This window comes from Thamnophis sirtalis, unplaced genomic scaffold (assembly GCF_051295495.1).
Source record: "Thamnophis sirtalis isolate CommonGarterSnake01/CBP01778 unplaced genomic scaffold, rThaSir2_p1.2 scaffold_1, whole genome shotgun sequence".
Taxonomy (NCBI): domain Eukaryota; kingdom Metazoa; phylum Chordata; class Lepidosauria; order Squamata; family Natricidae; genus Thamnophis; species Thamnophis sirtalis.
The window spans coordinates 72,841,177-72,855,003 of NW_028261381.1; the positions used below are offsets into that span (position 1 = coordinate 72,841,177).

General features: G+C 40.0%; 1 protein-coding gene across 3 annotated transcripts in view; it reads left to right on the plus strand.

The window, feature by feature from the left end:
* CHKA (choline kinase alpha) overlaps positions 1–13,827 on the plus strand; it is a 36,421-nt gene that overhangs the window by 20,277 nt on the left and 2,317 nt on the right. For all 3 annotated transcript variants that reach the window (XM_014060865.2, XM_087715993.1, XM_014060868.2), the window contains 7 exons: positions 5,102–5,215; positions 5,593–5,726; positions 5,895–5,999; positions 8,264–8,322; positions 11,111–11,198; positions 12,497–12,605; positions 13,408–13,514. In XM_014060865.2, coding sequence (XP_013916340.1) covers positions 5,102–5,215; positions 5,593–5,726; positions 5,895–5,999; positions 8,264–8,322; positions 11,111–11,198; positions 12,497–12,605; positions 13,408–13,514 — 716 coding nt within the window. The remainder of the gene's footprint in view (positions 1–5,101; positions 5,216–5,592; positions 5,727–5,894; positions 6,000–8,263; positions 8,323–11,110; positions 11,199–12,496; positions 12,606–13,407; positions 13,515–13,827) is intronic.

A 13,827-nucleotide genomic window follows, 5' to 3' on the forward strand; every position in this document is an offset into this window, starting at 1 on the left:
AATAACTCTTTGAGTAAATCATTAGTACTTTAGCCTTAGTTTTTTTAAACGTGAGATTAATCATTGTTAAGATAAAAACAAATTAATTGAAAGGAGTGTATGTTACTGAAGTATTTCTATTTACAATTAGATTTGAAAGCTAAAATATGAATGTTTTCACAGGCCTTCTCAAATTAGCATCACTGGAAATACCAGCAAAAGAAGATACTATATTGTATATGTATAGTGAGCAATATTAAGTATGATTGTTTTAAGTTTTTTGTTATTCAAGAAGTTGAGTGTATGTGCTCCTAGGAATTCACATACACGTAGTCCTTGGCTGACGACCACAATTGAGCCCAAAATTTCTATTTCTAAACAATACAGTATAAAATAGTATTATCTTTCTTGCCAAAGTTATTAAGTGAATCACTATAGTTGATAAGTTAGCAACATGGTTGTAAAGTGAACCTGGGTTCCCCATTGACTTGGCTTGTCAGAAGGTTGCAAAAGGTGATCACATGATCCCGGGACACTGCAACTATCAAAAATATCAGCCAATCGCAAATGCTTGAATTTTGATCTCATGACTGTGGGGATGCTTCAATGGTTATAAGTGTGAAAAACAGTCAAAAGTCACTTTTTTCAGTGCCCTTGTAACTTCAAATTGTCACTAAACGAATAGTTGTAAATTGAGAACTATCTGTAGGCATACCTAGATATAGTTGGTTTGGAGTTGTTTGTCCTCAATTTAAAGAGAAAAGTGGGCAGTGTGACAAAAAGAAGTAGCTGGCTTTTCTGCCAAAACTTTCCTATCCTTCTTGGAGATACACTTTTAAAAATTTAAATAATTTAGTAAGTTTTCACATCCTGCCAGTTTTGGCCCTGTCCCCCTTTTTAAAGAGCAGTCTTCTGCATACCACACATGAATAAGAGTTGATCTCAATACAAAGGAATGTCTTTGCCAGCAAATTGGGAAATCCATTGGCATGTCTGGCATGTTTAAAGAAATCAAGTTCCTTAACTGTCTGGTGTTATTTAGAACCAGGAGGATTTTATTGCTAATAAATTCTATTTGGAATTCTGCTTCCATTAGAACAGGGATGTTAAACTCAAGGCCCCGGGGGCCGTATCTGGTCCACAGGATGCTTAGATCTGGCACAGGGAGCACTGTTCCCTCTAAGGTGCGCGCGTGCGCGGCCGCGCACGTCGCTAAAAACCTCCGCGCAGAGCTTTCTAACTGCCGCGCAGAGCTTTCTACCAAAGCAAACGTGGGGAAGTTCTTTGCAGGCAGCTAGAACTGGCCGCTTGCAAAGGACCTCCCCAGACTTGTTTTGATGAGCCGCCCGTGGCAGTGGTGCCTCTCTCTCCACGTGGAGCTGGCCCCCGCGTTATCCCTCCCCCTTCCTCCTCTGCCGTGCTTGAGGCCGCGGGAGCTAGTAGGAAAGCGGCGGAGGTGGAGGCGATGGCAGGGATAACCCAGAGCCCAGCTGAGGTGCTCCGAGCGAAGGGGGAGGTGAAGGAGAAGGAGCAAGAGGACTGGCGGCTTTGAAATGGTCCCGCCGGCTGCAGATTTGATTCAGCGTAAGCAGGGGCCGAACACATGCTGAGCCGACTTTGCGCAGTGAGGTGGAGTAATTCAAACCCCCCCCCCAAAGAACACGTGTCTGTCTGTGTGTGTGTGTGTGTGTGTGAGAGAGAGAGAGAGAGAGAGAGAGAGAGAGAGAGAGAGAGAGAGAGAGAGAGTGAGTGAGTGAGAGAGAGTCAGATCAAAATTGGTGGCCAAAGGAGTGGAAGGAAGGAAGGAAGGAAACCCTGCCCCCTGTGAAAAAAACTGAAGATGGAGCAGTGAATGAATAAACCATAAAAGCAACAAACAGTTAATGTGTAAGTAAGCTGAGGAGGAAGTTCTCAACTAAGGAAGAAATATTAGAAAGAAATATAAAAAGCTCAATATGCCAAAACACTTATTTTAGTCTTCATTTAATTACTTGTATTGTAGTCTGATGTAACATCTTTTTAAAGTTAACGTTAGTTAGAAAAGATAGGGTACAAAACTTTTTTTTTTAATTTTTAAAAAAGATTTTATTGGTAAAAAGAAAATACAACATCCATAACTTGTAAAAAACAATACAACTACATTTCGAGATATTCCCATACTATCAAATCATTATAAACATCAAAGGTTAGGTATCTTATTCCTTCCCTCCCTCTTCTCTTCCCTCATTTCTTCTTTTCCATATCCTTTTCTTCCCTCCCCCCTTACTTCCTTCTCCCCTGCCTTCCCTCCTTTCTTTTCTCCTTTCCTCCTTTCCTTCCCCCTCCTTTCCCTCCCTCGGTCCCCCCCTCCTTCTCACATACCTTTCCTCCTTCCCTTCCTCTTTCCCTCCTACTTCCTTTTCTCTTAATCTCCCTCTTTTCCTCCCTCCTTCCTTCCTTCCTTTCAACTCTCCTTCTCTCTTTCTTTCCCTCCCTCTTTCCCTCTTTACTACCCTCTCCTCTTCCCTCCCTCCTTCCTCCCCCGGTTTCTTCTCTTTCTTCTCTCCTTTCTTCCCACCTTCTTTCCCTTCTCTTCTTTCTCTTCCTCCTCCTTATCCTTCCCCCCTTCTTCTGCCTTTCCTGTTCCTCTCCTTTCTCCTCTCCATCCTGACTTCCCTACTATCCTCCTTCCCTCCCCTCTAACCTTTGTTACATTTACATATTTTCCTCTGCTGAGGACAACCTGGTTCTCTTTTCCTTTCCTTGCTTAAAGAGGCAAGGATTATAAATCCTCTCGCCTCATCTAAAATGAAGTTTAATTGCTAATTCCAAGCAGGTAGTTATAGCGGATTTCCTATCAGCTTTTTTAAGTTTTCCCAACATTGTGGTCTAACCAAATTGCTCGACGGTGGGTTCTCACCCCTAATACATTTCTCCTTTCGCTTATCTCTCAGTTGTTGTATATTGTTCATTTGAGTTATTGGTTTAATCGTATTAGGTTAGTCAGCTATCTCTTTTTGTGTCTAAGTCTTCAAAACTTAAATAATAAAAAAAATTCTACATTCATTTTGAAAAATAAATGCAATACTTGATTAATTTCATATCTTTATTTAAAATAGTTTTGGCATGGCATATCATTTTATTGACTCAGTTGGAAATGATGTGGATGTTGTATCTGATTCTGAGGCATATATATTCTTAAGTAACATAACATATAGCATATTGTCCAAACTTGCTAGACTATTTAATTGATCTTATTACTTTAAAGGGGGAGAGTTTCATGATAAATTATTTTATTACATTTATGTTGTATTTATATATTATATTTATTACATTTATATTCCACATTATATATTTGTATTGTTATTTTAGTGTTTATTGTCAATTTAGATAGATATATATCAATACTGATTTTAATCATACTAAATAACAATTACTGCTATTATTTATCAGCATTAAATATTTACATTTTTAATATCGAGTTAGTCATATTTTAGAATAATAGGATTATCTTTTAATAGGATAATTGGCAAAATCTAATTCAAATGTGATGGGTTGCATTCCAAAGGAATGTGAGAGGACAGGTTGCCTGCAAAATGCCAGGACCCAGGACCTGTTGGTGCCATGTCTCTCTCTAGCCAGTCTAATGATCTAAAAGCTGAGCAGAAGTCTTTTTTTTTTCAGGGTGAGCGGAAAAGTATAGTGTTTGAGTGGCACATTTTCATGCCTGGCATTCATCAGGCTGAAACCTCGCTCACAATTGGTGCTTGGCGCTTGGAATGTTGCGCAAATGTCCAGCAGACGAGACAGAAGTTCAAACGGTGGCTCTCTTAGGTGCTCAGGCATGAAACTGTGCCGCTCAAACACTATACTTTTCCGCTCACCGTGAAAAAAAATTAGAGGGAACATTGACAGGGAGCTACCCTGGAAACCGCAAAGGACCAGCTGCAGTGCCTCTGCCAGTGAAAACAGAGCTCTATTTTCGCTGACAAAGGTGAAGGAAGCCTGTTTTCTCTAACAGGGTATTCAGGCTACAAGCGTCACAGACACGAGTGAATCATGCTCACCTTGGCCATGTCCACCCTACCCCCCCAAGGACAAACACAACCTTGTTGCGGCCTTCAATGAAATTGAGTTTGACACCCCTGCATTAGAATATGCTAAAATGTTACCTCTGTTAGGGATCTCTCTTTCTTTCTTGAGTGCATTAGGTGGATATACAAGCTAGTAAAAAGACTGAAATTCATAATTCAGGACTGAATAGTACATTGTTATCGTAATGCACATATTTATTCAATACCTAACAGAAAGTTGACCGCTCTCTCATGTCCCATTGCTAGAGAGAAGAAAGTTTCTCACTATGTGAGTCCGCATTCGTCTTGCCCCAGTGGTGAAATTCAAATTTTCTTACTACCAATTCTGTGGGCATGGCTTGGTGGGCATGGCAGGGGAAAGATATTGCAAAATCTCCATTCCCACCCCACTGGGACCAGTCATTTGCCCGTTCTCTGAACTACTCAAAATTTCCGCTACCGGTTCTCCAGAACCCGTTAAAACCTCCTGGATGTCACCCCTGTCTTGCCCCCTTGTTGCATTCCAGTGTCCAGGATGTTACATAGACTAATTTTCAAAACTGAAATCTTCCATATGTTTTGGATTATAACTTCAATAATTCCCATGCTAGTTAAGGTTAATAGAAATTGTAATCTAAAAAGATAAAACTATGTGGTTAGCGTAACTATATAAGATAGATGTATTGCTACCTCTTCTCTAAGGAAAGTGTTACATTCCTTACTTGCCCTATTTTGAAGAGAATACTTTTTCTCATATTTATTGCACTTCATTTATAAAAAGCCAGTTTGTAAATGAACACCAAAAATACTAATATGAAGCTTGGTTAAGTACAATTAGATTATCCTGTCCTATATTTAGGATGATAAAAACAAGAAATACCCTCACTAATTGTAAACAAGTCTATACGTAAGTGTCTCTGAAAGTTTTGGAAGTTTACACTAGGCATAAATTACATTTATTTTGCAACAGGATTATTCTGCAATTTAATTTGTATTTATTCCGCAGTATAAATGTTGAGGTTTTGATTAACATTTATATTTGTAAGCTTTAGTTTTCTTTTGTTTCGTAGGGTGCAGAAGCTGTTGTTCTGGAGAGTGTTATGTTTGCCATTCTTGCAGAAAGAGCTCTTGGACCAAAACTCTATGGAATCTTCCCACAAGGCCGTCTGGAGGAATTCATTCCTGTATGTACCAGATATAAGCTGTGTGATAGTGGTAGTTGAATTTGATAGTGTAGCACAAATAAAGACAAACGTTATATATTTGCCAAGATGTACTAATAGGTTTGTTTTATTGTTAGATTGGGCAATATGTAGACAATGCAAACTTGATCTTGAGTTTTCTATATTAATTTTTGCCACTTTCAGTTAATGAAAGACATGATAGGGTATTCTGCTTTATAGTAGCAGAACGGAGAATGTCACTGTTAGAGTAAATTACGGCACTGAAAAATAAAAATATGTTAGTCCTCATTTGAGTTCCCTTATTTGTACATTTGTAATTCACCTGGTGGATTCTTTATTTGTCATCATTCATGTCCTTTTTACTATATATATTTCAGAGCAGAAAGTTGGATACCGAAGAACTAAGCGTGCCAGATATATCAGCAGAAATAGCTGAAAAAATGGCTAAATTTCATGGGATGAAAATGCCATTTAATAAAGAACCTAAGTGGCTCTTTGGAACCATGGAGAAGTAAGCAATAGAATACCATTTTTCATTTTGTGAGAAAGTTTATCTAATTTGAGGCACACAAATGTTTTTAAAATGTTCAATTATATTTTTATTTCAGAATACGATTGTGGGCAAAGGGTTGTACATATTTTCCTAGAATAGTAACTATGCAATAAAATCTTCATACAGGTACTTGAACCAAGTCATGAGAATCAAGTTTACCAGAGAGTCACGTGTGAGAAAACTGAACAAGATTCTCAGCTACAACTTGCCTCAAGAAATGAAAAACTTAAGGTATCATTCTAATTCTTAATAGTTTGTTAGTTCATGATTTTGTTGTGTAATTGGTTTAATTACTATATTGTAAAAGGTAAACTTTTTATGACTTATTTTTTTAATGTCTCTGTGTTTAGTACATCTATATCTAGCTGTCTAAGAATATAGTTGTATTGTAACTGTGTACCAGTGTTTTCTCATTGTCTAGACACTGCATTCCACAATGGAATATTTTCTTTTCATTGGTTGTAGAGGCAGGGCTAGAAGATTACGATAGTCGTTCCTGTGGGAGGAGATCATTACATCACAAAATCTGGTCCTGCCATGCTCTGAAGTATAAATGTGCTTGTTGGTTCCTTCAGGGGCTTCTTTGGTCTCAGCTAAACTCCTCCTTTTCTTTTTATATTACTCTGCCTCACGCAGATGTGATTCTGAGGAAATAAACTATTGAATTCAAGAATTGGTTAAAAGGTGCATAGTATCTCTTTGATTCAGATGTATATTTTCCTTTTGTCATGTGGCTATCTGTTAAAGAGGCAACTGGCTTCAGGTGAGACTGATGAATGAGGTGTGGACACCTGCTCCAAGGGGCAGCAGTCACCAGTATCCTAACTTTTTCAAGTGTGCTTCCTTTGAACTCTCTTTGGCTCAGCATTCTAAAACGAGATGGAGCTATCTTCTCCCATGAAAAGCACCATCAGAATCTTCTAAGCCTACCTCTGGATCAGGGAGAGAGGGAGGAATACTATACTATAGAATGCCCTATCTGAGCTGTAGAGAAAGGACTTCCACTGCATATCCAGTGTGCTGTTTCAGTGACATACCCCATTAATATGAAAAGAGCCAAGCAAGTATCCATGGCAGCCTATTATAATAATTTGAAAGTAAATTCTCTTCTCTCCCCATTATACATTTGCATGACATGAAATGTCAGCAAATGTTGTTCAACTGTGAATGTAGCTCTTTTGACCTCATTCCCTAAATGGTGCATCTACAAATCATATTACAACATACCTCTTTTGCTTGTTCTAATTAGAAGAAGTCATTGTGCTAGTTGTTCATAATTCAGCTATCAGACCATGAAGCACAGGGGGGGGGGAGGTGGCTTTCATGGAGCAGAGCTAGGACTCAAATGTCCAATTCCCCAGGCCTTGCGAACACAGAAACAAGCATGCTCTGGAACTGTTGGATACAAGTTTATTCAAGCCTGAGGCCTGGGACAAATGAGTATGTAGCAGTCTGTTGCAAAGTCAGTGCTGGGAGCTACTGCCTCCCAGCACTCTATATAGGATAGGCAGGACCATGACCCTCAGTCCCACAAACACAACCATCATCCGGCGTCGGTGTCCAATTCCATGTTAGCAGTCCACCATCTGGTGCTGAGGGCTTCTGTCCCATTGGCTGTAGACCATTTCCGGCCTGCACACTGTTGTCTCCAGCGCCAGCCAACTGGGGCCATAAGGCCGCCAGGCAGCTGTGTGGGAATGCCACCATTGCCACCTAGGCTGCCAGCCGGTGTACTGCTGTGCGGCTATTCCTGCCCCCATGCTCTCCAATTCCCCCCTCCCCCCCAGGTATGGCAAACCGATTGGGGCTTGACAGGTGTCTACCCCTACCAAGGCCACACCTGGAAGACAGTAAATATATATACGTTAATCACAGTTGTGTAACCATGGGTGCCTGATTTCCATCCCTTCCCCCTGGTTTATGGGGATAGGTCTTGTGGAACTTTCAGATTAGTCGGGTGGCCCGCATGTCCTTCCCTACCACCCAGGTGGCCTCTGTCGAGGGGTACCTTTTCCACTGCACCAAGTATTGGGAGTCTATCCCTATGGACTTGGGAATCTAGTACTCGATCGATTTCATACTGATCATTGCCAGATTTCCGAGTCCACACTAAGATCATGTTTACAGCTAAATTATGGCAAGTGTTGTCTCTCAGAATATTTATTCAAATGTTGGTTTGAAGAAAGGGAGGGAATAATTGACTCTACAAGACTTCCAAATGGCTCTCATTGCCTTACAAGTATCATCATGGGAAGAGGGAGAGTGAAGCCAGCAGGTTTTTAAGAATGCAGTAGGTCAAGCTGGTGTTTTGTACTTTGAGGAAACACAAAGTAGGAAGGAAATGTCTTCATTCAAAAAGTTTTCTTGATTTGGTTCGTATAAGAGAAGACATAGTTGGTAGAAAAATATTCAGGAGATGAGATGTAGAAAATACTGTTGTATTCCTGTATTTATGTTCTTAAGTTAAAAAAATGATTTTGATTTTTCCCCCTTAGATCTTTACTTGAAGCTACTCCATCTCCAGTTGTGTTTTGTCATAATGACTGCCAAGAAGGTACAATAACATGGTCTTTGCATTGTTTAGAGTTGTGATTGTCTTAAAAACTCAACAGCTATAGCAAAGCAAATGTTCATATCTAGACATCTGATTAAATTTAGGACATGTTCTATTTGGTTAACATCAGTGGTGAAATTCAAGTTTTTTTTACTACTGGTTCTGTGGCCGTAATTTGGTGGGCATGGCAGGGGAAGGATACGGCAAAATCTCCATTCCCACTCCACTCGGGCGAGCCAGGGGTGATATTTGCTGGTTCTCCGAACTACTCAAAATTTCCGCTACCGGTTCTCCAGAACCTGTCAGTTAAGGAAGTATAGAAACGAACTTTGGTGTGTGAAAATAATTTGTACTTTAAAATGGATTAGAGTCATTAAGATTGCAGGATTGTTTAGGCCTCAATCCAGCCATGCCCTAATAAATTCCTTCTTTCTACTATCATTTAAATAACACAAACACATTTACTAATGGCACTCTTATTCTTGATATGGACTTCAGAGTTGAGTGCACCTGCCCAAGATATTTGCACAGGGCATGAGTTTAGTTGTAGTTGTCATTGTAGTTTATTTAATTTGTATGCCGCCCTACTCCCGAGGGACTCAGGGCGGCTAACAACCAAAGGGGGAAGGGGATACAAATAGGACAAAAGACAGACAGATTAAAAAACAACAACAGTCACAACATTTCAAGTGGGGCTGGAAATTCATCAGCCCCAGGCCTGCCGGAACAACCAGGTCTTCGTGGCTTTGCGGAAAGCCTGGAGGGTGGTGAGGGTCCGGATCTCCATGGGGAGATAGTTCCAGAGGGCCGGAGCAGCCACAGAGAAGGCCCTCCCCCGGGGATTTGCCAGTCGGCACTGGCTGGCAGATGGAATTCGGAGGAGGCCTAATCTGTGGGATCTAATCGGTCTTAGGGAGTCCTCTTTGCTTCATAACAGATCTCTCAGATGCAGCCTTCCATGAAAAGATACAAAACTTTATCCTCACCCAAGGTGCAGCAGTTAAGGGTGGGCAGAGAAAATGGAGAAACTGTGGTGATCACAAAATGGCAGTGAAGACTTAGAATTGCTTTTATTGTATCTCTTTCCTGCCATTTAAGTTTAAGTTTAAGTTTTATTTTATTTATATGCCGCCCTATTCCCTAAAAGGGACTCAGGGCGGCGAACAACTTAAACGGGAAGGGGAAACATACAAGTACAAAATAGACATTTAAAATGACCAACAACCACACCTGTCGAGAGGGGAAGGGAGCTCATCAACCCCAGGCCTGCTGACACAGCCAGGTTTTAAAGGCTTTTTGGAAAACAGGGAGAGAGTTGAGGGTCCGAATCTCCGCAGGGAGTTCGTTCCAAAGGGCCGGAGCTGCAACAGAGAAGGCCCTCCCCCGGGTCATAGCCAGATGGCATTGGCTGGTGGATGGAACCCGGAGGAGGCCGACCCTGTGCGATCTAATGGGTCTTTGGGAGGTAATTGGCAGCAGGCGGTCTCTCAAGTACCCAGGTCCAATACCATGAAGGGCTTTATAAGTAATAACTAGCACCTTGAAGCGTATCCGGAGACCGATTGGAAGCCAGTGCAGCTCGCGGAGGATAGGTGTAACGTGGGTGTATCGAGGTACACCCACAATCGCTCGCGCGGCCGCATTCTGGACCAGTTGAAGTCTCCGAATGCTCTTCAAGGGCTGCCCCATGTAGAGCGCATTGCAGTAGTCCAGTCTTGAGGTCTCGAGGGCATGAGTGACTGTTGTGAGTGCCTCCCGGTTCAGATAGGGACGCAACTGGTGTACCAGGCGAACCTGGGCAAATGCCCCCCTGGTCACAGCCGACAAATGATGTTCTAAAGTCAGCTGTGGGTCCAGGAGGACTCCCAAGTTGCGAGCCCTGTCTGAGGGGCGTAAAATTTCACCCCCCAGCCTGAGTGATGGAATACTAACCAAATTTTTGGAAGGGAAATACAACAGCCACTCGGTCTTGTCTGGATTGAGCACAAGCTTGTTAACCCCCATCCAGACCCTGACAGCCTCCAGGCACTGGCACATCATGTCGACCGCTTCACTGAGTTGGCACGGGGCGGACAGATACAACTGAGTGTCGTCCACATATTGATGGTATTTTATCCCGTGCCGTCGAATGATCTCACCCAGTGGCTTCATGTAGATGTTAAACAGGAGGGGGGACAGGACCAAACCCTGAAGAACCCCATATTTCAGGGGCCTAGGGGCCGACCTCTGCCCCCCGACCAACACCGACTGCGACCTGTCCGAGAGGTAGGAGGAGAACCACCGAAAAACGGTGCCTCCCACCCCCACCTCTTGCAACCGTCGCAGAAGGATACCATGGTCGATGGTATCGAAGGCTGCTGAGAGGTCAAGGAGCACTAGGATGGAGGGATGACCTCCATCCCTGGCTCTCCAGAGATCATCGGTCAGTGCGACCAAAGCGGTTTCCATGCTGTAGCCAGGCCTGAATCCGGACTGAAAGGAGTCCAGATAATCGGCTTCATCCAAGGACCGTCTAATATCATTTAGTGATATGTGGATTTTTATAGCCCACGTAAATTAATCCTGCCCAAAGTGGCTGCCTCCCCTCCCTTTATGTGCTTCCCACCATCTCCATGTACACATTCTATATACAGACATTTTGCTAATGGAACATTCGTAGTTCTAATGTTAAGAATCAAGATAGTCGAGCTGTCATAAGCTATGGAGCCATTTCCAATGTAATGCTCTGAAATTTCCTCAGAAAGCTTGTACAAATCATTTTATACCTCTTGCTTCTCTATATCCCCAGGAAATATCTTGCTTCTTGATGGCAGAGAAGATTCTGAAAAACAAAAGCTGATGCTTATTGACTTTGAATACAGCAGTTACAATTATAGGTAAATGTTGCAACTCTCCTTGAATGAATAAAAGTACAAGCTTAACAAATGCCAGATTAGTTGTATGAATTGCTTTTTGCATACAGTCTGTTTGCTGTTAATCCATCAGGATTACCAATGTTTGCCTAAAAAAAGTTGTGGTAGATATCTAACATGGTATTTGAACATAAAGTGTTTGGCAAAAAAAAAATTGGAGTAATAAATTTATGCTAAAACTAGCTGAATAAAATTTATCTATAAAGTAAATATTTCAAACGTTTGTAACTAATTTTATGATAAAGCTACATTATAAGATAAATAGCAGATAATAAAAACTCTGTTCATTTTTATCAATAATTACTTAGCATGCTTTGTTGTGATAGTGTTTCGTGTTCAATTTGATACTTAAACTGACAGTTTTTAAATGTATTTGCATTGTTTAGAGAAGAAGGTATATCCTCTGAGATTTATAGGATATTAATTGATTATTATATTAGTTTTTTGCCAGAATAGTATGATCATGTTGATTTTTGCTCTCAAATTTAAGTTTTTTCCAATGATTAAATAACGTATATGTATATGAATATGTGTCTGGGTCAGGAATTAGAGTTTATAGTACTGATCCTGGGGTGGTAGCTTCATTTTGCTAAGTTTTCAGTTACTTGATACTACTATAGCATAAGAATTGCTAATAAAGACAGATCCTTATGTCATTTGGTAATTGGAAAATTTTTCAAAAACAGGATAGCAGGAATAATGTAATCTTCAGGCAGAAAAAGATTTAGTTTTTTTCTGGTTAAAATACAACTCTTAAAAGATGTAAATTTTTGAGAATTGAATAACAAAATGTAATATGCACCTGCCAGTCAAAGTGTATATATTAGAATAAATAGTTTATTTTATTTAATAGATTGAATTAGTTTTAACATCATTTATGAACTTTATTAGCCTTTAATGACCAGAAGATTTCAACCCTGCTGGTTGATGAGGTCGATTAATAGTGGATTGTAACAGTTACAGTTGCCACTTATTTCTAAAGTATCTTCCCAACTTTCTCAATAAATATAAGAGGATCTCCTTGCCCCAACAAATAATTTGAGAGAGAAAGCTCATCTGATCACACTAGTTTACATTGTTTTGTGATATCACAAATAGATGGATGCTATATGTAGGACATCCATCTGTCACTGAATAGAATTCTAACAAGATGGAACTTAAGTTTCATCCAGCACAGCTCTTTCTATAATCCCCAAATTCTTAAGAACATAAGTTTTGGAGCTGAATGTATTTCTTACATATTGATAATGTTTCCACTTTAGAGGGTTTGATATTGCTAATCATTTCTGTGAATGGATGTATGACTATGTGCATGAAAAATACCCATTCTTCAAAGCGAACTTCATGAACTATCCCACGAAGAAGCAGCAGGTAAGCAGTAAAAAGAACTGTCTTGAGTTATAATGTTCTTTACTTTCAAATTGAATTTCATTTCTAAATTGTATGTACTCAACTTTAATCTGCATTCGCAGCTTAAATCTTGCCAAATTGAATTTCTTAATCACATAGAATAGAGAACTATTGTCCTCCACAAATCGAGTTATTGAACTAAAATTCTCAGAATCCTTCATTATTGGTTATATTGGCTGTAGAATGATATTCAAGTATCATCTAGAACAGTGTTTGTCAACCTTGGCAACTTGAAGATGTCCGGACTTCAACTCCCAGAATTCCCCAGCCAGCAAATGCTGGCTGGGGAATTCTGGGAGTTGAAGTCCGGACATCTTCAAGTTGCCAAGGTTGACAAACCCTCATCTAGAAGACTATAAATTCCCCAATTCTGTGGTAATTGTCTATAAAAAGTGACCTCTGTATTTTCAGCCTATGATCCTTGTAGGAAAATTAAAGTTTTCTTAATTGAGTGTACCTAGAATACATTTTCTAAATTTCATCTAATTCATCCAGCTAGTGAGAGGTACTAGGTGTTACAGTTTAGTAATATATTGGAGGGAGGCACAGTTTTCTCAGCTCTAATAATTGTTAAGCAAATATTGAATGAACTGGAATACAAATAATTAGATCTGGAATGAATTTGAAAATGAATACTGTTGCTCTGCTTTTTTTAAAAAAAAAGTGCTTTGAATTAAACTGAAGTTCTAATAATTTATGTTAACTTGGTATGTTGGTGTTAAGCAAATCCATTGCTGTTCTGACAACACTTTTGTGCTTATAGCTCCATTTCATAACCAGTTATCTAGCTGCATCTCAAAGTGGATTTGAAAATCTGAGCCATGAAGATAAGTCCAAAATAGAAGAAGATATGTTGGTTGAAATAAACAGGTAGCCTCTCTCTTCATTCAAAATTATATGTAATCCTGTTCAGAAATCTTCATTTTCAGTTAATACATGTAGATTATATGTGACATTCTTCAGTGCTTAGTTTGGTATTTAATCTGAATTAGTTCTTACAGATGAGGTTGCTGATTATTTAGGTTGTAATTATTTTTCTAAGCTGCATGATTTCATTTACTATCTGCTCTGAGAAAAATCTGGTTTGATCAGTAAGCATAGAAACATGACAGAGAAAGCTTCCACAGTTGAAGACACATTTAATACTAATTGAGGATACGTGATCTGGTTCCTTGGATATCTC